This window comes from Cygnus atratus, chromosome 6, assembly GCF_013377495.2.
Source record: "Cygnus atratus isolate AKBS03 ecotype Queensland, Australia chromosome 6, CAtr_DNAZoo_HiC_assembly, whole genome shotgun sequence".
Lineage (NCBI taxonomy): Eukaryota > Metazoa > Chordata > Aves > Anseriformes > Anatidae > Cygnus > Cygnus atratus.
The window spans coordinates 11604295-11629464 of NC_066367.1; the positions used below are offsets into that span (position 1 = coordinate 11604295).

The following is a 25170-nucleotide window of genomic DNA, read 5'->3' on the forward strand; positions in this document are numbered from 1 at the left end:
GACGCTTGAGGAGGACGGATGAGGTGATGCTCAGGGGAAGGCCAGGGTCCCAGGGTGGATCTCCACGTGGTGGAGCAGAAGGAAGAGGGCCGTCCTGAACACACTGGCAGGAGATCCTGGGGAGTTACCTCCAGCACGCGCAGGAGCTCCTCTGGAAAGGCTGCACGGGGGGAGAAGCACAACCCAGACGTGTAAGCAGGAGCGCAAACAGTGCCTTCTGAAAGTCCTTTGTGCACAGATCAGTGGTGCAGGCTGGGTTTGTGCTGACGACCCTTTGGTGGAGCCTTCCTGTTCCTGAGCACTTCCACAAGGTGCTCTGGCCCAAATTATGCCCCTCTCTCTGGGTTTCTGTCCACCTTTCAAAGGCAAGGAGCCCCCTTAGCCTGGATAACCTCTTAATTTGCTATTTAATGACAGCCCTTGGTCCCCTGCCGTACCATGGAGGGGTGCAAGTGCCCTGTGGGAGCAGGTTACAGCCATAGCAAGATAAGCCCCACAGCGTTTCACCTGTCTCTCTCCCCTGTGGCAATTAACGCCTCTGTGATGAGGGTTTGGCAGCAGCAGCTCCTGCAGCAGTGGTGAGAGCACCGAGGCAGGGCTGGGCTGAGCAGCGTGGGGCTCAACCTCATGCCAGCCATGGAGAGAGGGTGGTCTGTGAGGGCCAGGGGTCCTACTGCTGCTGCGGGTCCCCAGGCCCCCGCACCAAGCACCCAAATCCGTCATCCAGGGGAGCAGTGTGCCCAGAGGATGCCCACCAACAGGCACCCCTAAGGGCTTCAGCCCACATCAGCAGAGTACGCCGGGGGGGGGGGGTCATTCCCAGTCCATGCACAGGGGTCTCATCTCGCCCCTTGGGGTCCTGACCGGGATGACCTGAAAGCCCTGACAGCCACAGAAGAAAGTGTTTTTCCAAAACCAAGCCTGGTGCCCCTGCTGTGCCCACCTCCCCAGGCATGCCCCACAGTGGGTTCCCTCATTAGCAGGGGGATGCTGGTGGGCACCGAGGACCCCTGGGTTTGGCAGCTGTGGAGCGCTCTGAGGTGCAGCAAGCCCAAAGAGGGGCAAGGAGAAATGTCTGCTCGCTTCTGAGTCACTGCTGGCAGCCGCTGGTCCCTCCTCCGACTGCCGGAGTCTCCTCCTCGCACTTGCCCTCCCTCCTGCTCTTCCTTCGCCGGGACCCAAGCGCTGAAACCACCTCTGGAGCCCGGCCTCTCCTGGCTGCTGTCGGCTCCTTCCCTTTCTTTGCCTCCCCCTCGCCCCAGCTCGATGGGAATCTGAACCCAGCAAGATGAGGCTGCACGACTTCGTCCTTGCGCTGCTGCTGCTGCATGCCTGCCTCCTCCGGGGGGGCTCCTGGGCTCAAGACATCTCCTCCCGGCTCCACAGGGCTCAAGGTAAGCGGGGGCCAAAGTCCCGGGTGCTCCCCCTGGGGCAGCGGAGATGTGTGGGGGCCACCAGCTTCCCCACGGCCGGCAGTTTTCGGGAAGAGTCACACTCACAGCGCAGGGCAGCATGTGCCAGGAGAGCATCCGCCAGGCGTGCCCGCTTGTAGCCTTCATTTTAGGCTGGTTCTCCTTGGCCAGGTGCTGTCGGGGAGGAGGGCTCGGGGCAGCCGGAGGCGGTTCAGCTTTGTGCAGGACGTGGGGCCGGGCACCAGCTGCTGAGGCTCGTTTTTAGCTTTGCTCTCCTCTGCAATGATATTTGTGCCGGGACATGTTGGAAAAGCATTAATTTCTCGTTGTGGTAGTTGCTGTGAGGTCTTGTTTGTTTGCTTGTTTGTTTGTTTATAAATACTTGTTGCAGCCGCTTGTTATTTTATAACTAATCCTGGTATCGCAAGTTTGAATGCAAATGGGGGAAAAGAATGCACAAACTGACGTTTTCCGGATACGTGCTCAGATGCAATCCAGCTCACCATTAATGCCAAAGCAGAAATGCTGAGAAAGAATGATCTTACCCATACATGCATGCTCATGTGTCTCGCATGGGGTTAGCACAGCTACGCTGTCCTCCCAGAGCATGTCCTGCGGGTGTGCCGGGGGGCAGCTGGGGCGCAGGGGGGGGGGCAATGCCAAGCCACACCGCTCTGCCTGCCCCCAGACTGCCCTGTGGACCTGTTCTTCGTCCTGGACACCTCTGAGAGCGTTGCCCTAAGGGTGAAGCCCTTCGGGGACCTCGTGGCACAAGTGAAAGACTTCACCAACCGGTTCATCGACAAGCTGACAGAGAGGTACCCGGCAGCTCCCGTCGCTGCTTCCGAGTGGGCTCTCAGGGCTGTGCCAAGCGGAGGGGGATGGGGATGCTGCAAGTGCTGCAGAGGGAGCAGGAAGAGAGCAGGGCTGCGGGAGGAAGGGGACACCCCAGGGCAGCGGGCTCGGCTCCAGCCCCAGCCCCACCATCAGGTTATTTTGCAGGGCCAGAGCAATGCTCAGAGCCAGGACAATGTGGGTGCTTGTGTGGTCATAGGGCACCCACCGTGCTAAACCTGGCACCCGCAGAGCAAGCCCCCTTGCAACCTCTTTGCATCCCCTAGGCGCTGAACACAGTTTTGGGCGCTCCCTGTGGGGTTCCCTATCTCCACCCCTCTGCCCAGCCCTTTCTCTGACTCCTCACCCACCAGGCTGCTCCCAGCCCACACCCTCGCAGCCACCAACCCTCAATCTAACCCTGGTTTCCCCAGGGTGAGGGCACCTGGGGGTGCACCAACCCCAGAGCAGCAGGGTGCCAGGATGGGCCACCCCATGTCAGCACCACGTGAACAGGAGCCTCATGCTTGTGGACATCCCGCCAGGCCCCCATCGATGCAGCCTGGCTCCTAAACAAGGAGCTTGGCTTTGTCCTGAACCCCCTTGTGAGCACACAGACTGATGGATGGGGCTTCCCACGACCCCCAGCATCTCTGTGCCCACCTCGCTGCTCCCCGCTCACTGCAGGGGCATCTCCCTGTGAGCCACCAACCTGCCCACGGTGCCACCAGGAATCCACCACCTGCATGGCGTGGTGGGCTTGGGGTGCGGTGTGGTGGGCTGGGATGGAGGGGACAGCGATGCTCAGGAGGTTTGAGGACAGGTCCTCATGGGCAGAGAGAAGATGGCTGAAGACATGTGTCCCGGTGTCCCCATGTCCCCATGTCCCCATGCAGGTACTTTCGCTGCGACCGCTTCCTGGTGTGGAACGCCGGGGCGCTGCACTACAGCGACTCCGTGGTGCTCATCAAGGACCTCACGGCCATGCCCAGCGGCAGGGCCGAGCTGAAGGACAGCGTGTCAGCCATCAGCTACATCGGGAAGGGCACCCACACTGACTGCGCCATAAAGCAGGGCATCGAGCGGCTGCTCATCGGGTACGGTGGTGGGGCCGGGGCCAAGGGTGGGGTGGTCCCAGCAGAGGCACCATGGTGGGTGGTGGCTGGGACATCCCCGTGCATCGTGTGGAGCTGTCCCCAGCACGGGGAGGAGGTTACCTGGGCACAAATCAGGTGCTGGGGTGGCAGGTTGCTATCGACCTGGCTGCGCTGGGATGAGGCATGCCTGACCTCAAGCTGGGGCACTGGCCAGGGCGCTCCAGCCAAATCTGTTAAACCTTTGCAGCACTGAACCCAGTGTTTAAACCTTTGCAGTGGCTCCCATCTCAAGGAGAATAAATACCTGATCGTGGTGACGGATGGACACCCCTTGGAGGGGTACAAGGAGCCCTGTGGTGGCCTGGATGATGCTGCCAATGAAGCCAAACATTTGGGGATCAAAGTGTTCTCTGTCGCCATCTCTCCCAATCACCTGGTAGGGACCACATAGCAGGGATGCTCCCCACAGCTGGCCTGGGGATGGGGCCTGGAGCTGCCCAGGCTGGGGACAGACAGAGGGCTGGAGGGCTGATGCAGGTCCCCAGGGTGGCCAGTGGACGCCTGTCCCCAGCATGTCCCCTGGGCACACCCTACAGGAGTGCCCACAGGTCTTGCTCTGCCCCCCGCCCCTAGGACCAGCGGCTCAACATCATCGCCACGGACCATTCCTACCGCCGCAACTTCACCGCCACCAGCCTGAAGCCGACCCGGGATCTCGACGTCGAGGAGACCATCAACAACATCATCGACATGATTGTGAGCACCCCCTGTCCCCCCGCCCAGCCTGCCCCCACCTTGGGCCCTCTCCTCCTTCACAACCCCCCTCTCTTCACTTTTTGCCTTGCAGAAAGCCAACATGGAGCAGTCGGTGAGTGTTCCCCAATGTCCTGTGCCCATCCCCTGCAGCCACCCCCAGGCACACGGGGGCTTGGTGGCACCGCTCTGCCCAGCCTCGGGGCTTCCCCCGTGCCAAGCATGGCGCTGCCACTGCCACTGACTCTGTTTTCTCCTTCCCTTGGGCAGTGCTGCTCCTTCGAGTGCCAGGTGAGTCAGGCTTTTGAGGCCTCCATCCCTTCCCCCCGTGCCCCCACCCTGTGCCTCAGTGGCTTGGTCTAACCCGTGAATCTCTCCTGCAGCCTCCCCGAGGGCCCCCCGGACTTCCCGGCGATCCAGGCTATGAGGTGAGGGATCAGCCCCCAGCTGCAGAGGGACGGGCTCCGTGGGGATGCTCGGGGACCAGCGGGACATGCACCAGCCCTGCCCTCAGCCCCGCTGGGCAAGGTGGTGGAAACCGCTGTCCCACGTGGCCTCGGTCCTCCGCTCCCTGCATCCACGGGGAATTGCTGCTACCGCCCCCCTGCTCTCCTTGCAGTCCTGTTTCATTCCTGGGGATGGTCAGCTCTCTTTGATCAGCCAACTTTATTTCTGTCCTGTATTTCAGGGAGAAAGAGGCAAGCCAGGTCTTCCCGGTCCGAAAGGAGAGGCTGGAGAGCCCGTAAGTAAAGGACCGGACTTGGTGGCTCTGCTCAGGGGCTTTTTATTGACTTTCAGACAGAGCCGTCAGGCACATCCTCACTGGCGGGGTAATGGGGACCTGCACCCGATGCCAGCCCCCAGCTTTGCACTCCCCATCCCCACACCATCCCCACAGGTCACTGGCCCATACTCCGGCACCACCCCCTTGCCACAGTGGGGTCCCAGCCAGCTGTCCCCAGGGAGATGGTGACACAGAGCCATCCCCTTGCATCGGCCAGGGCTCCCAGTGGGCAGTGTCGTGGACAGCACGGGGCAGCCTCTTCTCCTCTGGTACTACAAGGCTTCCTTGTTCCTCACCCAAAGCAGCCGCCCCTCCTGCAGGAGACCTCTCTGACTCACGGGGTGTACCCCGGGCTCCCTCCTGTGTCCTCTGACAACACAAGCACCGCAGTGTTATGGGGAAACCTCCAGTAAATAAGAAGCTAATAGCATAAGGAAACTATTTTCCTCCTCCTCCCTTTTTTACTAGGTACGTTTATTTTGGGAAATGTGTTTCTCCCACACACATGAGTGTGCAGTTACTCAGCATGTGCATGCCTGGTTTGGAAACCTCATGGCTTGCACACATTTTTTCCTTTCCCAAGGATTTTCTGCCCTTCACCTTCATCCAAAATGACATGGCCCCAAGCACCCCGTTTTCACCCCGGGAAGGGCTGGGGATGCTGGAGGTGCCAGCAGGTCCCCTTCACCCCTGTAGGCATCCCATGCCACCAGACCAGACAAAGGAGGAGGAGTTCAAGGGAGAGGGCTGGAGGAGGGGGCAGCATGGCCTCTGGGGCCGAGAAACACGTCCCATAAGGGGGGTCTTGCCAAGAGGTGTTACAAAATCTTGTTTTAAATGTTGGCAAGTGTGTGTGGGACAAGGTGGATCTGGCAGTGAATGGAGAGCCCGGGGGGACCGGACCCCTTGCTGATGGCTCACGCCAGCCTCTGCCTCCGTAACGCCGTGCTTCTGTCCTCCAGGGCAGGCCAGGGGACATGGGACCTGTTGGCTACCAAGGAATGAAGGTACGTGGGGCTGCAGGGTGGCAGGCATGGCTTCTGGATGGGCCACGTGCTGCCAGTGTCTTCATCCTCTGTTTTTCCTCCCTTCTTTCATCACTAGGGTGACAAAGGAAGTCGAGGAGAAAAGGTGAGTGCAGCAAGGACATGGGGGGGGGGCTTGGTGCCCCCCTCCTTGTCTGGCTGCACACTGGGGCTGCCTGGCATCGGGGCTGGGTACGCGCCCAGGTCTGTGCATCCATCCTCCCTGGAAGCACCAGCATACAGCCAAGACAACCAGTTTGAGGCTGATGTGACTGCGGGGAGCAGGCAAGCACCATGCCTTGTGCACTGTCGTGCACAACGGGGGCACCGGTGGTGTGCAGGGGTGTAGGAACACCCACACCTGGGGCTGAGCCGGCATGGGGATGGCAGCATGGTGAGGGGACGGGTCTGCTCCACGTGGGGCCTGACCTCTCTCCTTCCTTTTGCAGGGATCAAGAGGAGCCAAAGGAGCCAAGGTCAGATTTTGCACCGCTTATTCTTCCCCCATTAATGCTTGGGGTTGGGGGGGGGAAGGGTCTTTGCAAATTGCTTCTTCATGGTTTCCTGTCTGCATTTTAGGGTGAGAAGGGCAAGCGTGGGATCGACGGCATCGACGGCATGAAGGTAAACCTCCCCTCAGGGCCCTTTGCTCATCCTGAGGACCCTGGATTTTGCCCAGACACCTCCCAAAACCACTGTGGGGGCCAGGAATGAGGGCAGTTCCCCATTTGGGGCTCATCCCCTGCAGGGATGTCCCTGCCCGGAATGCTCAGGGGCATTCTGCAGGCACCACTCACAGCAGCACTTGCTTTGTCTGTCCCACAGGGAGAAGCTGGATACCCCGGGCTACCTGGCTGCAAAGGCTCGCCCGGATTTGACGTATGTACCCCGTGGGTGCCCCTTGCTTGGAAATACTTGGAAATGCACCTCCGCATGTGCAGCCATCCCCGTGCTCTGCTGGACACTGCCCTCGTTCCCTGTGCTGCCCAGGGAGCTGCGCACCGCACGCTGGAGGCTGCCGGGCGTGAAGAGCTGGGTGCCAAAGCAGCAAGCAACTTTAGGCTGCTGTGCCCAGACAAGCAGAAAATCGCGGATGTTTTGGAGGGTGCTGGACACCATTGCTCTGCAGTTGTGTTCTTTCACATCTGCCTGCTCATTTCCATGCTCTCTCTGCTCCCAGGATGGCACTTCCACAGTGGCATCAGTATCGCTGTGGTCCGGCAACTACCTTTTCTGCCATTTCCTCAGAAACGCCCTCAGTTCCGCAGCATTTCACCAAAGCAGCCACCGTCTGATGCATGCAGCACCGCAGTGCCAGAGTGCTGTGCCACCCCCATGGGATAGGCAAGCACTCGTCCCTCCCACCCTCCCCACCGAGGGGCTGGGGGTCAAGCAGCCAGGATGCTCTCTCCATGCCATTTCCTGCAGGTAGTGCTGCTGGATTAGTTTTCAGTGACGCTGCTCTTTGCTTTCAACAGGGAACTCAAGGCCCATCCGGACCAAAGGGTGATCCCGGTGCTTACGGACCCAAGGGAGGAAAGGTGAGCCCGTGGTACCCAGCCAGGAGGGCCATGGGGCTGCCCTTGGTGTGCCCAGCCAGGCGCGGGAGGAGCGGTGCTTGGCAGACTCCCACCTTCAAGAAGAAGAAGTCCCTCTCCCTTTCTGGAGACGGGGAAAAACCCAAGGGGCTGTCCAGGAGAGGCAGATGCCCAGGTTTAGCCAAGAGAGGTGGTGACGGACCCATCGCTGGCCTCCTCATACTGCTTGGGGGTGAGGCCCTGCTGGAGGATGCTGCCCCTCGCCCTCGGTGAGGCCAGGCTGGCAAGACATGAGCTGTGCATGGCACACTCCGGGCTGCTCCTGCAGGTGCCTGCGAGCCTTCCACAAGCAGCCTGAAAATGCTGGGGGGCTGCTCTGAAATGGTGGCTCACACCTGGAGGGGGGGCACGGAGGGACCTGATGGGGTTGGGGCCCTCCATGAGCTGTGGAGGAAAGGGGGGCTCAAGCCTCCTCAGCATGGGGCCGAAACCCACCCGCTGGTACTGATGTGTCCTGGTCCACCCTGTCTTGTTGTGTCCTTGTGAAGGGGGAGCCCGGGGAAGATGGAAAGCCTGGCCGGCAGGGGATCCCCGGCAGCCCTGGAGAGAAGGTCGGTGCGAGGTCCCCACTCCACAATCAGCCCCAGAGCTGAGCTTGCCCAAGGCTCCGCTGGCACGCAGGGCTTTGCTCCAAAACATGCTGATTTGTCTTGCTTGCTCGTGCAGGGTGCTCCTGGCAACAGGGGTGAGCCTGGACCCACAGGGGAGACAGGGGACGAGGGCTCCCCGGGCGTGGATGGTCCTCCTGGAGAGCGGGTAAGCACGGGCAGGGGCTGGGACCCACAGAGGAGGAGGAGGTCTGGGGCGGGCGATGAAGGTGGGGTTTGCAGGACCAGGAGTGGGTCCTGAACCTGTGTTCCCACCATCTCCTTGCAGGGCAGCAATGGAGAAAGAGGCCCCCCAGGCTCGCCAGGAGACCGCGGTCCACGAGGAGAGCCGGTAACTGCTCCCGGGGGATAGCTGTGGGCATCTGCGTGCAGACGGGGACACGTTGGGCAGCCAGGGCTGAAATAGGTGGCCAGTGGCTGCCTTGGCCAGCCTGTGGGCCAGTGGACAAGCTTGGTGCATGCACCTGCCAGCCTGGTGGGGACCTGATGCCATCCCCAGCAATTGTCCCTTCATGCTCGTGGCTGAGCAGCAAGCAGCCAAAACCCAGAGCGTGCCCAGAGAGCCAAGAGCAGGCATGGAGCAGCTGGTGGAGAGCAAAGCAGCAAGATGTCCTCCTCGGGGTGTGGTGGGGCTGTGCAGGCACCGGGGACTCAGCAAGGGGGGTACAGTGGCAGGCAGGGTACCTGGGTGAGGACAGGACACCCCTGCCAGAGGTGAGTGCTGTGCCAGCCGGGGGGGAGTCACTAGGAAAGTACTTGTTGTGCCTGCCAGGGCTGAGTCACCCAACGTGAGTGTGGGAAGGATGAGCAGGAGCCCTCAGTGGGACAGGACAGATGAAAAAACACATGGCAAATGTCGGAGGTGCCAGCATGCCACCACTGCATGGGGCAGCAGGGCCAGGGCATCCAGGAGCAGCATCTGGGCAGGCGGCCAGCCCTGCCCCAGCACTGCTGGGGAGAAAGCGGCTGGGGCTGTGTGGGGTGGGGCTGCGTGAAGCCAAAGAAACCAGGAGCTGGAAGCCTCCCCTTCCCTACTTCTGCTCGGGGAACCACAGCAGCATCACCGTGCGGGGCAGATGTGCGTGGGAGATGAAGGCATGCCACTGTCCTGGAGTTAAATGGTTCAGCAGACGGTGGGCTGCTTCATTCCAAGTCTTAGTTCAAGCACGAGGTTCAGGAACCTTGCCAGAAACTTCACCAGCATCCAGGGCCCTTTGGAAGTTATTTCGTATTTACTGTTTGGCTTAGGCATACGGGAGCTTCTAGCTTGCAAACGAGAGCTTTGGGTTGCCAAGCGTCCAGCCACTTTCCTCAATGTTTTAAGTCAGGTGCGACCTTCACGGGAAGTTTCTGAACACCTCCCTTCCCAGCAGAGCTGCAGGCAGAGCAGTGCCTTGCACAAAGATGCTTGTCTTGCAGCGCACGCTGCAAAAGCACCCACGGTCAGGTTTTCCACTGCTGCCCACTGTGTGCAGGACCCGTCACATCCTACGCATGCCCCTCTCCATTTCTCATGCCCTCTGTGTGTGTTTTCAGGGAGAGTCTGGGCCACCCGGTGACCAAGGTCGGGAAGGACCCCTCGGACCACCCGGTGACCAGGTAAGGCTCTGGTTTAGCCTTCTGGTTCCCCCGTGGGAGTGCATGGGGGAGCAAGGAGGCTGCAGACTGGGCTTAACTGGTGCCACAGCATCTTGGGGCAAGGTCTCGGCACCTTCCAGGCCAGGCAGCAAAGCCAGTGCAGAGGGGCCAGAATCTCTTAAGAGAACCCAGGACATGAACAGAGCTAGAAAATGGAGACTTGGCTGCAAGGCTGGGGACAGAGAAACCTCTAGGTCATTTCCCAGTTCTGTGGAAACAGATGTCAACACATCTGACAGACAGATTTGGAAACCGGCAAGTGTGAGCTGCAGCAGCGCACCAAATATTCAGGCCTGGGGCCAGACACTGTTTGCCTTGGTCATGCGAGTTGATAAGGCATCGCATGTGAGCAAGGACAGCCTAGCGGGGCCTTCGCAGTGTCACTGGCACCCTTCACATCTGCAGACGGTCTGTTCCAAAGCCAGTTGCTCCTCAAGTCTGCTCACTGTGAGGTCCAACCCTCCTGCTCTGGGGTCCACTTGTCCTTGTACACCCCAAGAACCCACTGGCTTTCTGCAGAGCAGAGCTGGCTACCTCCAGCCTAAAAAGGGCTTCTGCCCATTGCACAGTTAAAGGCTCCTTCCTCCCAGAGTCGTACTCAGCTCCCAGTCAACTCCTTTGGCTAACTCTCCTTGGAGATAGCACCGTTTGCAATAACCAGAATGGTCCTCCCACCTGAGCAAGCATGCTTTGATAAAAGCCTTGGATTGGGCTTCGTGGGACAACTCCCCTCCTACATCATTACAGTTTCAATGGAGCTCAAGAGATAGGGAAGTATTGAGATAAATGTTCCCACTCTGTTGGAGCCCCAAGCGAAGCACGAAGACCAGCATGTGGACAAAGGTGGTTGACCAACTGTTGAAGAGCCCTGAAGGAGATCTGTAGCATGGGACTGCTGCCAAGGGGCTGCTGTTGGGTTCATGCTGTCCCCAGCATGGGCCACCCCATGGCAGAGCTGCCCTCAAGCCTGCCTTGTGCTCACGAAGAGCACTGAACTCGCCCAGATCCTTCTGTCCTTAGCTGAGCTAAGTTCTTCCACAACCAAGGAGTGTCTGGCAGCACCCAGCTCGCTGGATGCTGAGGTGGGAGGTGCTGCTGGCTGGAAGGCAGCTGCTGGGTGTGTGCGTGCAATGGGCTGGTGCTGCAGGTTGGCACCAGCGGAGGAGGAAGGGCCAGAGCCGCTCGCCTTGAGCAGGGAGGCTCATTCCTGGTTTGAGGCAGAAGAAAACAGAGTTCAGGCGGAGATGTGATACAAGCCCGGGGGTCAAAGCGATGTGAGCATGCTGGGGCACCAGGCTGGGCAAGATCCTGCCTCCAGCCCACCGTCACTGGCAGGGAAGAGAGGAAGGAGGCTGTCACCCGGCCTCCTCTCCCCAGAGCACCGAACTCCGGCCGCACACCTCTCAGAGCCACAGCAGCAGATCGGGTGCCTTCCCCAGAACTGCGGCCGCCCCAGCACCCCTCTCACTCCAGGGAGATTTCAAGATTTCAAAAGCAGTTGCAAAGCAAAGATGTTTTTTTCCATAAACCAGGGAAAAAATGTTTTTGCTTGGCCAAATTAAAAATGAATGCGTAATTGGGCTTGGGCAAGGGAAGGACTTTGGCAAACGCGAGTGTTTTTCAAGCCATGTTATCTGCAAGCTCTGGCTCTCTCTAAGGAGAGCATTTCGCTTGGCAAGGAGAAAGGGTTCCCACTAACCTGCGGCCCTGTTTCACCCCCCTTCTGTCTGAGAGATGCTAAAGGTCTGTGCTCTCGTCCCTGACCTTCTGGGCAGGTTTGGTGGTCCACCTCCTCCTGGTTGTGGTGCCCATTCCTCCTGCAGTTCTTGTTGCACCCACAAGGAAAGCGATCAGGGAGCTGTTAAAGACTTCCCAACTCCAAATCCTATGTCTTCACAAACCCCTACAGGGCTGCAAGGGGTTTGGACTTGTTTGCTACACAGGCCACCTACAGCCAATGTGAGCCAAGTTTGTCCGGGATCCAGCTTTGGCTGATGTGAATGGTCATGAGCTCCCACCCCTCCCTCCCAGCTTTCCCTTTTTGGGGCTTTTGTGCAGATAAAAGGTTCACATGCCTTTAGGCTGCCTTGTGCTCTGCACTGCACTACGTAATTTTGAAGTCCTCTGTGTGCTGTTCCTTGGAAGAACGGTGTGTGAAGAGGAGCAGGAGGGGTGGCTGGACAGGACTTGTGCTTCTTCAGCTTCTGGGTGGTGAGAGACAGCGGCTGCAAAGCTGGGCTGCACTGAGCAACACGCAAAGACAACGTCCTGCTCCCCAAAAACCTCAGCAATACAGAACATCTCTTCTGCCTCCACCAGCTGTGGACTGGCCACACACCAGCTCCACATGGGGCTGCCTTGCTTGGGCACTCGGAGCTGCATTGTTACCCAGCCGTGACCTGCCACCCTTGCCAATCTCCTGGCAAGTAAACCATGCAAAGTGCTGATGGCACTGAGCAGAAAGTGAGGGGCCTCCCCTGGACATCTTCTGGAGATCTTAAAGGCAAAAAAAAAAAAAAATTTCTCTCCCTACCTTCTTTCCTCATGCCTCTTGTCTCTGGATGTCTCTGGCCAGCCCTGCAGCTGGTGGACAGAGGGGCCAGCGCCTGTATGGGTGTGGCAGAGTGACAGCTTTGCTCTGTTCCAGCAGATGCTGCCACAGCTCTGCAGCCTCCTGAGGACAGAAGCTCCCCACAGCCATGAAAGGGCCTCCGTCAGCCTGGCTGCCGCCAAGCAAGTCCAAGGCATAGGCAGGGCCCCCACAGAGGAATTTCTGTGACACCTTCAGGGTGATGTGACCCACCAAGGGCCGTTCTCTGCCCAAGGGACACCAATGCGATGCCACCGTGCAGCCCACTGCTGGAAAGTACCAGCCTGCCTCCCCCAGCCTCCTCCCCGCCAGGCCTCCCTCCTGCAGTACCTCCGCACCATGCTGACCCCCACCAACAGAGCCTTTCTCCTCCGCGGAGGTGACCCCCAACGAGTGCGAGGCAGGGGGTGGCAGCTCTCACCCACCACACTTTGAAATGAGAAGACCAGCCCTTCCCAGCATGGGCAATGCCAAGGGCAAAGCCCTGTGGTGAGAGCTCTTTGTGTTCTCCTAGGGTGAACCTGGACCACCAGGACCCAAGGGCTACAGGGGAGACGACGGCCCCCGCGGCAATGAGGTCAGTGTTGCTTCATTATGGCATCTTCTCGGGAGGAGGGAATTAAGGGAAAAGCAGGAGATGCTGCCCGTTAGGGCTGTCCCCAGCTCCCACAGGTCTTAGGAACCCTTTGTTGGTAAAAAAAAAAAAAAAAACTAGGTGCTAGCTTCCTGTCAGACACCTCAAGGCATTTTTTGGTGGGTCTATAAGGCTGTGACCACTTTTTTCCTCACCTCCCAGAGGACATTCCAGGGGGATGGTATGGCTGCAATACAAGTGACGTGGCTTCACCTTACAGTTTGCCCTTCCTCTGGCAGAAGCTAGGGGTGCAAAACATCTCCTGTGATGAGCTTGGGCAGCTCATGCCTGCTGTGCTTGAATGATGAGGTCTCCTTCCCACCTCCCAGTTGTGTTCCCAGAGCTGGTCTCAGGTGGGAAGCAAGGGACCATAGCACCACAGGAAGACAGTGGTAGCAGGTTGCCTCAGAAAGCATCATCTTCCCAGCCCAAGGGATGCTGAACAGCGCTTGACTGCTACTTTTGCTCCTTCCAGGGCCCAAAGGGATTGCCTGGAGCACCTGGGTTGCCTGGAGATCCTGGCCTGATGGGAGAAAGGGTGAGTGGTGTTTGTGGTGACTGCATGCAACATGGAAAAGGTCTACAACTGGCTGGTTGCACACAGCATGGTCCCGGTGTGAGAGGAAAGAAATAGCACTCATACACAGCTAAGATGTGTTGGGAAAAGTTGCAAGCAACTTCCTTTGAACACGTGATGCACATCTACAAGCTCAAAGAGCTGTGACTTGGGATGTACTTTCCAGCAGCGGCCCTCGTACTGCCCAGTGTTCCCAGCCTGTGATCATATCCCTGATCTCTGAGAGGCACAGTGTCACACCCACAGCTTCTGGGGCTTCCCTTTCTCCCTGCCCCAGCTCGCTCTTCTCCTTTTTCCTTTAAATTAAAGAACTAGATTTATTCTTCAAGAGATGTACTGGCAGTTCGTGTCCCAGTTCCTCCTACCCCTGCTGAAGTGCTCTCTGGGTGTGTAGATAGGTAGTGGAACCGCAGCAAAACTGGTTTCTGCCCCAGGGAAAAAGAGGTAGGAAGAACAGTATTGGGCTGGATTTAACATGAAACAATTTGGTATTTCTAGATACAACTCTGCAAGAAGAGCAAAGAGGGACACTGCTTCCCCTCAGTGGCTTGCAGGTCACACAGGCAGGATGTCCTGTCTACCTGCCTGCACCAGCGTCCAACCCACCCATTACATATTTTTTGCACGAACACTTCGCAGTGGTGACTGGCTGCCCAAAGAGGGCAGGATCCTTCTGCTGTGCTATCCAAGGGGTCTGCTTGTGTGGTGGTTTTACCATTTTACATTGTCTCATCTATTTCTCTCTTCCTTCGCAGGGGGAGGATGGCCCTCCCGGTAACGGCACGATTGGATTCCCAGGCGCCCCTGTGAGTTTTATGTGCTGCTTTGAAACCACAATACCATTATTTCTGTTTGCCTGACCTAACATACTTCCTTTTCTTCATTCCCAGGGGCAGCAAGGAGACAGAGGGGACCCTGGCATTAATGTAAGTGTGTTGCTTCCTCCTGCACCTAACAGACCCTGGCCAGTGTCTTCTGGTGGTAGTTTGGCTTGTAGAGCCTCTTCGCCTGCTGCATGGTGAAATGGGCCCCTCGAAGCAGCCTGCTCACCCAGAACCCTGTTTATCTTATGCCCATCTATCCCTACAGTGGATGCTTCCTGTGGAAGTGTCCTGCCTTGGTGCACTGGTCATAACACCCAAGGACAGCAGCCGGGGTAGAGTGCTCTCGGACGTAGCCCCAAAGCCAGCATCTGGGGGTGGAAGTAGCTATGACAGTAGCTATGACAGTGAAAGCCACCTAAGGAGGTCTCTTATTTAATAACACTGAAATTTGATGCTAGGGAGCCTACAGATAGCTCTCTGCCTCCTCCCCAAGCCAACTCTCACAAGGTCCCTGCACCAATCTCACTAACTGCTTTCCATACAGGAGCTTCTTCTCTGTTATTTTTCAGGGAACAAAAGGCTATGTCGGTCCTAAAGGTGATGAAGGGGAAGCTGGAGACCCTGGCAATGATGTGAGTAATCTCTATAAAGCTGTATGATTTTTCTATGTGAGCACGGTGTAGGAGTTTGGGGCTGGGTCTAGAGCTACCTTGCCTGTAGGCAAGAGCCCATCAGGTTTTGTAAGACTGCAAGCACCCTTTGCTGCTGCGCAGTATCTGATGGCAAGTGGAGCTCTCTCTAGATGTTCACTTTGCATCCTACAGCCTATTGCTACCAAACCTCCAGGTCTGTTAGGCTGAGGCGGCTGTCAGCTGCACTTGGTGTTGTATGCTTCCAGATAGCACTGATGTTTGCTTTCTGCTGCACCGTTGTCCCATGGAGAGAGATTTTCCTAGTGCCTGTCCCAGCCCTCTCAAGTCCTAACTTGCTTGCTTGGTTGGGCATAGCATTCTCAGTTAACCTTTTCATGGTAATATTACTAAGTAGGGTTCAGCAGGCATCTGGAAGGGGAAGGTGCTGGACCTTACTCTGATATGTGGATTTGTGATTTTTTTTTTCTGTTTTAAATCCAGAACCCAACCCCTGGCCCCAGGGGCAGCAAAGGAGCAAAAGGCCACAGGGGTCCTGAAGGCCCCCCGGTAAGTAAGGATCCTGGAAGGGCTTGCACTGACCAGCACAGCATATATATGTGACTGTAGGAGACTTGCTGTGCCTGGCCCTGCTCACAACAGGGCAAAGCATCTGGAAAACCTGTGCGTGGGTCTCTGAAATCAGTAGAAGGTGATTGCTCCACTGAATGGAGCAGAGTCCCTTCTGCAGGCTTTCATGCTTATCCCAAACTGGAGCAAAAAGCAAAGCTGTTTGTGCTTATCGTGAACAAAGCATTCTCAGGCAGCCAAGATCGGTGAGGGCGAGGCACCAGACTGCAAAGTTTCAGAGTGGCCACCCTGAACGTGAGAGCATTTCAGGCCGTGTTAAGTTGCTGCTTGCTTGTGTTGGCCTGAAGGCTACAGGAGAGGCAGCTCCAAAGCAAAAGGCACCCACCAGCTGGGTGCTGTGGGGGCAATGCAGAGCTCAGCAGACACACAGTGTGTGTGCCAACTGCCTGCAGCACACTTGGAGGCAGGTCGCCTTCTCTGTGAGCAGGCAGATGTACCTGCTCAAAGTCCAGGATCTGGGAAGCCAAGCAACTTTTCCAGCCCCTGCATTGCTTGGCAAGATATTGTGAGCTCTCGCTGAAGATAGGACTGCCTGCTCTTGTAAATGCTCTAACTCAGCGCTTCTGTTTGACAGGGACCGCCCGGACCTGTGGGACCTCCAGGACCAGATGTAAGTGGGACAGGATCAGAGCGCTGCTTGCTTGCTGGGTCTGTGCTTCTGGAGACCGCTGCTGGGGAGCCTTGTGCTCCCAGGCGAGGTGGTGGCTGCCCCTGGCACTGTCCTAGTGAGGCTCACTGGCCAGATTTCCTCCTTTCCATCACCAGTGAGTCCCCTCTGCAGTGTGAAAACTTCAGCTCTCACGGAAGTGGGAAGACTGGTATTATTCCCAGTTTGGCCGTTCCTCTTTGCTTTGATGAGTGCCATGACATTTGCCCACTGAGCAAGGACATGCTCTGACCGTGGTGTCACCAGGACTCAGGTCTCCCCACCTTGTGGTAAGCTCATAACAAGAGCAACCACCACGGATGGAGGAAAGGTCCAGCAAGCTGTGTTGTGAGCTGGGACTTTCCATGCAACTTCTTCTGCAAGGGCAGTGTAATGGGTGCACTTCACTGCTGGCAAAGCCTAGCCCTTATCTGCTCCAAGGGGAGCAGCCCCACTTGCACATCACTAGTTCCCAGATCAGGATCTGCTTTGAAGGCACACAGCAACAGCAGGGGCAGTGGGCAGCAGCACTTGGGGGCCATGTAGCTGCCTCTGCCGATACACAAAGAGTTTCTTCATCTCTGTTTTCAGGAATGCGAAATCTTGGACATCATCATGAAGATGTGCTGTGAGTATCCCTGTGCCGCTCCCCCTGCCCTGCTTGGCTCCTCGCTGGGTGAGGGGTGGCACCCAAGCACCCCAAGGCCCCCGTGTCCTGCCATGGGGGAGCTGTAGCAGGGACTTGCCGCAGGGGGGTCCCAGCCCTCGGCCAGTAATGAAGTGCTGGAAGAGCACAGGGTGCTTAGGGGACTGAATGTGAGCTCTACACTCTAACAATTTACTCAGTCCCTCCAGGATTTGTTTATTTAAGTAAGAATACAGTTGTATGGGCAGAAACAGCTCTGCCTTGTGCAGTGTTTTGGGTCAGGCATCATGACCTGGAACAGGAGACAGATCTGGGCATGCCAAACAGGAGGGAAACCTCTGTGAACAAGCAGGAGCCTGGATAATCTGTGTTGCAGAAACACAGACCTGCATTCTGCATTAGTCTATGAAAAATCTTCATCTGCAACATTTTAATGGTCTCTCTTTCTCTCCCTTCTCCTCTAGCTTGCTGTGGTGAGTGTTACTTGGCAAAGTTGTTCCGCAAATGTTTGCTAGCGCTTCTCCTTGCTTCCTCCTCTCCCTTTCCCTTGCCTTTTCCCCTTTCCTTGCCTTGTGCTGTGGAGGGATGGTGGGAGCCCATGAGGACTGAGCAGGAGGGAGGCAGGGGAAGGCAGTAAGCCCCCCTCCAAAAGCTGCTGTGGCTGGTCCTACAGCCATGGAAAACGGTTGTGGAGGTGCCCTGTGCCAGCAAGGCTGTAGGCAGATGTTCTCCACCCTTTCTGCAGTGGGGAGGGAAGTCAGTTCAGGGCATGGTGTGGATCCAGCTCTGTTGCTTTCTCCCAAATCCCACGCTGGTCTGCAGAGAAATGTGCCTTTTTTTTTTTTTTTTTTTTTTTTCCATGATACTGTCTGGATGGGTAGGGTTTGCAAGCCAAAAGCTTGAAGCAAGGTTCCAGGGTGCGTGATGTCCTTCAGCCACAGGCAAGAGGGGAGAGCAAGCTGAGTCAGCCTCCTCCAGCCCACCACTGTCACCTCTGTCCGCCTGGGCTGGGCAAGTGGAAGGAGTGAGGAGGCTTCTGAGGAAACGGGTTTTGGAAATAGTTACTGGGCCTTTTAAGGGTACTCACAGCTTGGCAATGTTACGTGTCTTACAACCGGTGCTGAGAAAAAGTAGATGGAAAAACTAGGGAACTGACTCTCAAAGCTCCTATGCAGCTATTTTGCCACTTAATTTTGCACTGGGCTTTGGTGGGTCCACTCAGGACTAACAGCAGACATCAGCTTCTTGCTTGGGCATGCCCCCTTGCAAAGCATGCTGCTCTGAGAGCAGCTCAGAGAGGAACCACAAGCCTTTCCATGCCTGTGCTTTGCTGCAGAGTGCACGTGCGGTCCCGTCGACCTCCTCTTTGTGTTGGATAGCTCAGAGAGCATTGGCCTGCAGAATTTCCAGATTGCCAAGGATTTCATCATCAAAGTCATTGACCGCCTAAGCAAGGATGAGCGCGTGAAGGTGAGATTTCCTCCGAGTGCTAGGATGCATTTATTTTTCACTGTACTTGGAAAAACAGGGAGATGCCTCCACTCCACAAGAGCCTCCACAAGGCTCAGCTTCAAGCACATAACCAGGGTGGGTCTCGATTCCTCCCAGATTTGTAGGAAGAGTTCGCAGAATTTGTTGTCCCAAAATACAAGTGTTTCACCTTCTCTGGGCAGCAAGACTCTGTGGTAACTATGAATTATTCCTCTGTGCCCTGGAACAGACAGCTCACTGTTTGCCCAATCAGTTTCTTGGTCTCTTCCTTGTTCTGATGAGCATTTCAGGTGGCTGGAGTAGATCACACACGAGGTGTTGTAGCCCCAGGCAGCCTTGCCTGCCCCCAGGTTTCAATTAAGGTTGCCAGTTAAGTACATTAGTAAAAGGTATCTTTGCAGCCCAAAAGAGTGATCCATAGCACCTGGGCTGTAAATACATGATGACCTGCTCTCGGACATGTCTTTGGGTGCACATGGGTCTCTGGCTCGTAAAGAACCAGTAAAAAGCCTGAAACATTAGCACTGGGCAGAAAAAACTACTATTGAAGACGAAAAGCATGTTTGCTTGTTTTTGTTTGTTTGTTGTTTTTTGTTTTTGTTTAAAAAAAAAAAAAAGTTCTATTCCTAGCCAGCCAGCATAGCCAATGGCTTGTGTTGAGACCACTGAGATGGGAAACCTGGTTTTGGGTCTTGTTTCACTGGGCCCCACCTGCATCTGCTTCTGTAGGGGCTCCTGTCTGGAATAAGTAGTGCCCCCAAGTTGCAGCAGCAGTGCCCACCGTGAGGACATTGAGCATGAAACTATCAGCAGGTTTCTGAGCCCTCCAGGGCCCCTGGAGGTACCTGGCCCTAAGTGGCTTCTGTTTCTCTCCAACAGTTTGAGCCTGGGGAGTCCCGAGTGGGCGTTGTGCAGTACAGCCACAACAACACACAGGAGCTGGTGGCCATGGGGGATGCCAACATAGACAACATCGGGGCACTCAAACAGTGAGTCTGTAGGGTCTTGGCACACTGTGCTCATGTCCCATCCTCCATCTCCAGGCCTGCACCACCTGCAAATGCAAGGATGCTGAATGTTGTAGTGGATGGTGGCTTTGTAGGTTGTGCTGAGGCCAAGGAGCTTGCCAGTTACCTGCCCAAAGCCCCATGCAGGCAGGATTTTGCCCTGCCTTGCAAGCATGTCGGCGTGTCAGCGATACGCATGTTCCCAGCTGTCCCTGTGATATCCATGGGGCGCGACGGCAGGCTCACCGGTGTCTGTGCTTGCAGGGCAGTTAAGAACCTGAAATGGATAGCTGGGGGCACCCACACAGGAGAAGCCCTGCAGTTCAGCAAGGAGAACCTGCTGCGGAGGTTCACCTCCAACAACAACGTGGCCATCGTCATCACGGACGGACGCTCGGACACGCTGCGGGACCGTACCCCACTGACCTCTCTGTGCGAGGTCACCCCGGTAAGGGCACGGTGGGGCTGGCGGGGAACACCCACGCAGTGGCCGTGCATCAGAGTAGTGGAGGCTCCCTGGGGGTCTCCACGCCTTTGCTACCCAAGACAGGGCAGGGAGGACACGTGTCACTACAAGCTGTCTCATGCAGTGATGGGCATTCAGGATTATGGATGCATTAGGCGCCAGTGATAGACTCTAACTTTCCCGCAGGTGGTTTCCCTTGGGATAGGCGACATTTTCCGGAACAACCCGAACCCAGATCAACTGAACGACATCGCTTGTTTAGGCATGCCTAGAAGACAAGGACTGTCCATTCAGAGGGACAACTACGCCGAGCTCCTGGATGACTCTTTCTTGCAGAACATCACCTCGTATGTCTGTCGAGGTGGGTGAAAACCCCGTGCGGGGGCAGCTGGGTGTGCGGGATGCCATGGCCCCAGGCTGTTGTCTTGCTCCTCAGCTCCTAGAAAGCTGCAGAAGCAGTAGGCCTCTGGCTGGAGACAATAAGGACCATAGTGAGGGTTGTGGAAGCCAAAAAGTGAGGGATGAAAGCTGACCTCCCTGCTTTCCCCTGGTCATGCTCTCAAGTTGTGCTCAGGCATTGAGGGAAGAGAATGATATTCAAGGTTTAGTTAATGAGCAGCAAGGATGTCTCATGTCTCAGAACACTTCGCAGCCATATCCAAGTCCTCACCCGCTGCAGGACATCTCTGTCCACAGCATTTTTCAAGCACACACCTCTGCACTCTCCGGTGCACACATAAGCTTTGCACAACTCCTTGCACAATGTGGCCGCAACTGAGGTGAGCATTTTTCCCTACTCTTGCTCTGTGGGAAGCTGAGCTACAGAAGAAGCAATTTTCCTAGGTGAGCTGCTAACATTACTCTTTTTAATTTTCTTAACAGAGAAGAAATGTCCAGACTACACCTGCCCAAGTGAGTACCTGCTCTTCATGCCATAAAGCACACAAAGGGCTCGTGGGTGCTGTGGTGTGGGAATTGGCAGCTGGTGTGCGTAGGAACGCAGAGTCTGGGCTCTGCTGCAGGAGCAAACATTGCCAGGCACGCAGAGGGTCCCTCGTGGATACCCCAGCCCAAACACCTGGGGCACTGGGGTGCGAAAAGCCTGGACAATGGTTTCTCTGGTGCCTCAGGCCTGGACAGGAGCCCGTGCCAGATTTAGACTTTGCAAGCTTTAGATGAGGGAAGTAATGAGATCTATTGTGATACGGCAGGAGGAGCACACAGGAAAATCAGCACTGTGGCAGGATATTTGGGAAAGGTGGTTGAAAAGGGAGGAATGTAGACAGATACATCTCAAAGTCAGAAGCATATACAATCATTAGACTCATCATGGAAACGGGCCAGCCTCAGTAGATGACATGGTTCTCCAAGAAGGGACAGTGTAAGTCAAGGAAAACATCCGCTGAATTAAATAACAAGAGTCACTAGATTATCTAAGCCAGATAAGTACCTGGGAATGCAGCCTGCCATAAACCAAATAAAAGAAAGAATGAAGGGGTAAAAGGACAAGTGTAGGACAGCATTGGGGTAGGGGAAACCAAGGCAGCAAATCCCCACAGGCTGGGGATTTCCTAAGTCTAGCAAAGCAGGAAGCGTGTGAGACAGCTGGTGACTACACCAGCTTCCCACGGGAAGAGGTGGGAGGAGAAGAGCAGCGTAACAAACCCTGGGTCTGTGACCCCACGCAGTCACCTTCACCAACCTGGCGGACATCATGCTGCTGGTGGACAGCTCCACCAGCGTGGGGAGCAAGAACTTTGAGACCACCAAGAATTTCGTGAAGCGGCTGGCGGAGCGGTTCCTGGAGGCCAGCAAGCCAGCCGAAGACTCTGTGCGCGTTGCGGTGGTCCAGTACAGCGGGAAAACCCAGCAGAAGGTCGAAGTCCCGTTTCAGCGTAACTACACGGTCATCGCCAAAGCCATCGACAACATGGAGTTCATGAACGATGCCACAGACGTCAACGCTGCTCTGGAGTACATCATGAGGCTGTACCAGCGCTCCTCCCGTCCTGGGGCAAAGAAGAAGGTGCTGGTGTTTTCTGACGGCAACTCTCAGGGGATCACCGCGAGGGCCATCGAGAGGACTGTGCAGGAGGTTCAGCAGGCTGGTATCGAGATCTACGTGCTGGCTGTGGGCAGCCAAGTCAACGAGCCCAACATCCGTGTCCTGGTCACAGGGAAGAGCGCAGACTATGACGTTGCCTACGGGGAGCGCCACCTGTTCCGCGTGCCCGACTACACCTCCCTGCTGCGTGGCGTCTTCTACCAAACTGTCTCCAGGAAGATAGCTGTTAACTGAGCAGCCGCGTGGGTTTCTACCAGGGCCGTGCCTGCTTCTCTCTCACCTAAACATGAAAAACAACAAAAGCAAAAAAATTAACAGTATTCTTGACCGACCTGAGGAACTCGTGTCTATACAGATAGCTGTCGTGCCACAGCCTGTCTGTGCACAGTCCCCTTCCTTCTCCACCTGCTTCTTCATCTGCACTTCTTCCTCTTAGCCTCAAGCTGCCTCCCTGCCCTGTGACTGCCCATGCCTTGCTCCCTGCAGCCGGCAAACACCAGTACACCTAGCAATAAGCCCCACCAAAAGCAACCTCATCCCACTGTTTTTTGCGAAAAAAGAACCAGGATGAGGAATGTTGCACCACTAAGGACTTGCTTGGTCTTGCAAGGTTGATTATGCCCTTTTTAGGTACAGGGTTTTTTCTTCATTTGCCTCTTTCATTCATATGTCAGCTGAGTGCTTGCCCAGCTCACAATGGTCCTAACCCAAGGCCGTGCTTCAGCACTTCAGCAGGCTTTGAGAGGGGATCGTTGTCCCAGCTGGCAAGCGTGATTCACATCTCCCCTGTGAGTGGGAAGGGCTGGACTTCATTACCTGAGCCACCCGCGCACTAGGTGGTGTTGGAAGCATCTCCAAGCACCTCCTGTGCCTCGGGATGGGACACAGACCCCTCAGTGATGGGCTGGAGATGAGTGGTGGAGCCCACCTCAGTGCTGACAGTCCCATCCAGAGCAGGGGCCTGGGCACCGGCTGAGAGAAAGGTGCACAGCAGCCACTGGGGAGGGGGAACCCACGAAGAAGCTACAGAACCGCGCTCCTTCACTAACCAGTTTCATGGTCCTACAGCGAAACCAGGAACCTCATAAGTAACCTGATGACTTGCGTTATGGTCCAAACTCCATGCTGGAAAATCTCTCTGAGCCCAGTTAGTGGGATTTTTATTTTTATTTTTCAAAAGTGCCAAGCTGTCTAATTCCCAGCGAGCTCCCTGTGGGCATACCGTTTCTGTAGGACCATCTAGGAGTTAGACACTTAGGCCCTAGGGAAACCCACTAGCTGTACTATATATTGAATTAGGGCCTACTCCACAGCCCAGCCAAGTCAAGGGAAAGGCTGCCGTTATCTGCCAGGGGCTTTGAATCACACCCTACAGATATACTGACAAAGGTGCTATCACTACATGGGTGATGTGGGCCCTTGGTGTTTACACAGTTGTTTCCACGACCGCACTGAAGATGTGGTTTGGCTGGGTGAGATTTTGTTCAGTGCTTCTGTTGGTGCTCTTGCTATGAATTCATGCGCTTCTGAGAAAGCAACAGTGATTGCCAGGTATTGACATCCCAAACTCTTTATTTTGTATCCAGAAATCCATTGTACAAGTTACTTTTATTTTATGCCTGTGTTTTACTAAAATTGTCCACTTCAGAAATTTGTCAAATAAATTGTTTTCCACAGTCTTGTTGGAAGCTTGTCTGTCTTGAATTTCAGAAGCTCCTGAATGGTTTTAAAGCCACTCAGTGAAATAGGGGCTGCTGCGATCTGGGAGGACTTCAGCAGAACTTCTCACATGAAATTATACAAGACAAAAGAGAAAATTGCTTTTACTTCACAAATCTGGATATTATTGAACGCTATGGATTTGGGAAATCCTGTGGATTATTTTAATCTATGAATTAGTACATTTGAAAATGGTATAGAAAAGTACTGAGCTCTGAAAAGAAGGGAAGTGCTTATTTTTCTTCCGGTTGCAATTTGTTCTGTGACGTCCCACAGTCTGTTCCTAAACTGCACAGCTTGGTGCCGTTTTCCAGCAGACCATTCCTCGCTGGTGCAGAGATGGAGACCATCAGGTGAAAAAGTAATCCGTGTTTGCTTTCTCCTTATGTTTGGGGTCTATCCTTAGTGCCTCATTTTCCGGGCAGGTGGGGACTCTGCTCGACAGACAGGGCTTGTGGTGAAGGTATTGAACATCTCATCCAGCTTTACCAGCCTTGGTGCTGCCTAGACATCTGTTTTACAGCCAAAAACAGCTCTAAAATGTGCCTGTCCTGGGAACAGCTGTATGTCCTGGGGGCTCATTGTGACCTTTCTTTTCACATGCACCCAAAGCCACTCACTCCCCAGGCACTGGGCTGCATTCATGTCATGTTTTTGCAGCAGAGAGGCTCTGCCTTGCTCCCTCCCTTGTCTCACGTTCTCCTCTCAGCCATGCCCTCTTTTGGCCAAGCACCTCGGCTGATGTGTGCAGGGTCCCTGGCAGCACTGGGGACACCTTGGTCACAGCTGGAAACTCTGAGGAGCACCTCTGGGGAGCCTCCAAGTGTGGCTGCGTTTCGCGTGGTGCCCTCTCTCCAGAGGCGTTTGTATCAGATGTCCTGCCGTCCTCTCCCCAGAACACTAGGAAAAAAACCTTCACGTCTGCACTAATAAAGGCTGCTATTGTAGCAGAAGTATTCCTTGAGGCCTGCTATCATCCTCTGCATGATTCACTGGCGAAGGAGGGGAGCAGGGTACAAAGACTGCACCACCTACCCACTGCTGCCCGTGGAGCTTGCTGAGGGGGCGGTCAGAGCAGAGGGTGGGCAGGAGCCAGCACCAGGGATGGCAAGGAGCAGGAGCAGAGCTGGGGGCTGGAAAGGCCTGAAACCCCCCCCACCTCGGGCTCCCTCCCTGCACTAATAGGAACCACATGCTCAGCCGCAGCCACAGCAGCAGGCTGCGGGCAGTGGGGAAGGGGACGAGGCTGCCCCTTATCCCGAGGGATGCTCAGCCTCTCTCCAGGGGCTCGAAGAGACTTTGTGCCACCCCTGTCCGCCAGGCCACATGAAATGCAGGAATGTAAGAGACACCTAGGAAAAGCTGGGGAAAACTCGCTGTTCTCTTGGGCTGGTTGCAACACTTTGTCTGCTTTAAGCTGAAAATATAAAGGGTGGCAGGAGGGATTTTTCCTGCTTCCATGAGCTTCTTTTCACC

At 55.8% G+C, this 25170-nt stretch overlaps 1 protein-coding gene across 1 annotated transcript; it reads left to right on the top strand.

Moving 5' to 3' along the window:
• Positions 1–1160: 1160 nt before the first annotated feature.
• COL6A1 (collagen type VI alpha 1 chain) lies at positions 1161–23656 on the top strand. The gene is made up of 34 exons (XM_035570367.2): positions 1161–1394; positions 2101–2230; positions 3143–3343; positions 3620–3779; positions 3977–4099; positions 4191–4211; positions 4367–4387; positions 4480–4524; positions 4785–4838; positions 5843–5887; positions 5985–6011; positions 6355–6381; positions 6485–6529; positions 6731–6784; positions 7384–7446; positions 7992–8054; positions 8170–8259; positions 8380–8442; positions 9648–9710; positions 12854–12916; positions 13449–13511; positions 14306–14356; positions 14441–14476; positions 14944–15006; positions 15508–15573; positions 16229–16264; positions 16892–16928; positions 17411–17419; positions 18283–18416; positions 19317–19426; positions 19709–19892; positions 20097–20271; positions 20793–20822; positions 21599–23656. The coding sequence occupies exons 1-34, from the start codon at positions 1289–1291 to the stop codon at positions 22207–22209; spliced, it is 3069 nt and encodes a 1022-aa protein (XP_035426260.1). The 5' UTR covers positions 1161–1288; the 3' UTR covers positions 22210–23656.
• Positions 23657–25170: the final 1514 nt, after the last annotated feature.

What these genes read in the sequence shown, in the direction of transcription:
- COL6A1 (XM_035570367.2), top strand. Translation starts at nt 1,289, where the DNA reads ATGAGGCTGCACGACTTCGTCCTTGCGCTGCTGCTGCTGCATGCCTGC. An exon ending in GCTGCTCCTTCGAGTGCCAG is followed by an intron (nt 4,388 to 4,479) that starts GTGAGTCAGGCT and finishes TCTCTCCTGCAG; the next exon opens with CCTCCCCGAGGGCCCCCCGG. An exon ending in TGGGACCTCCAGGACCAGAT is followed by an intron (nt 16,265 to 16,891) that starts GTAAGTGGGACA and finishes CTCTGTTTTCAG; the next exon opens with GAATGCGAAATCTTGGACAT.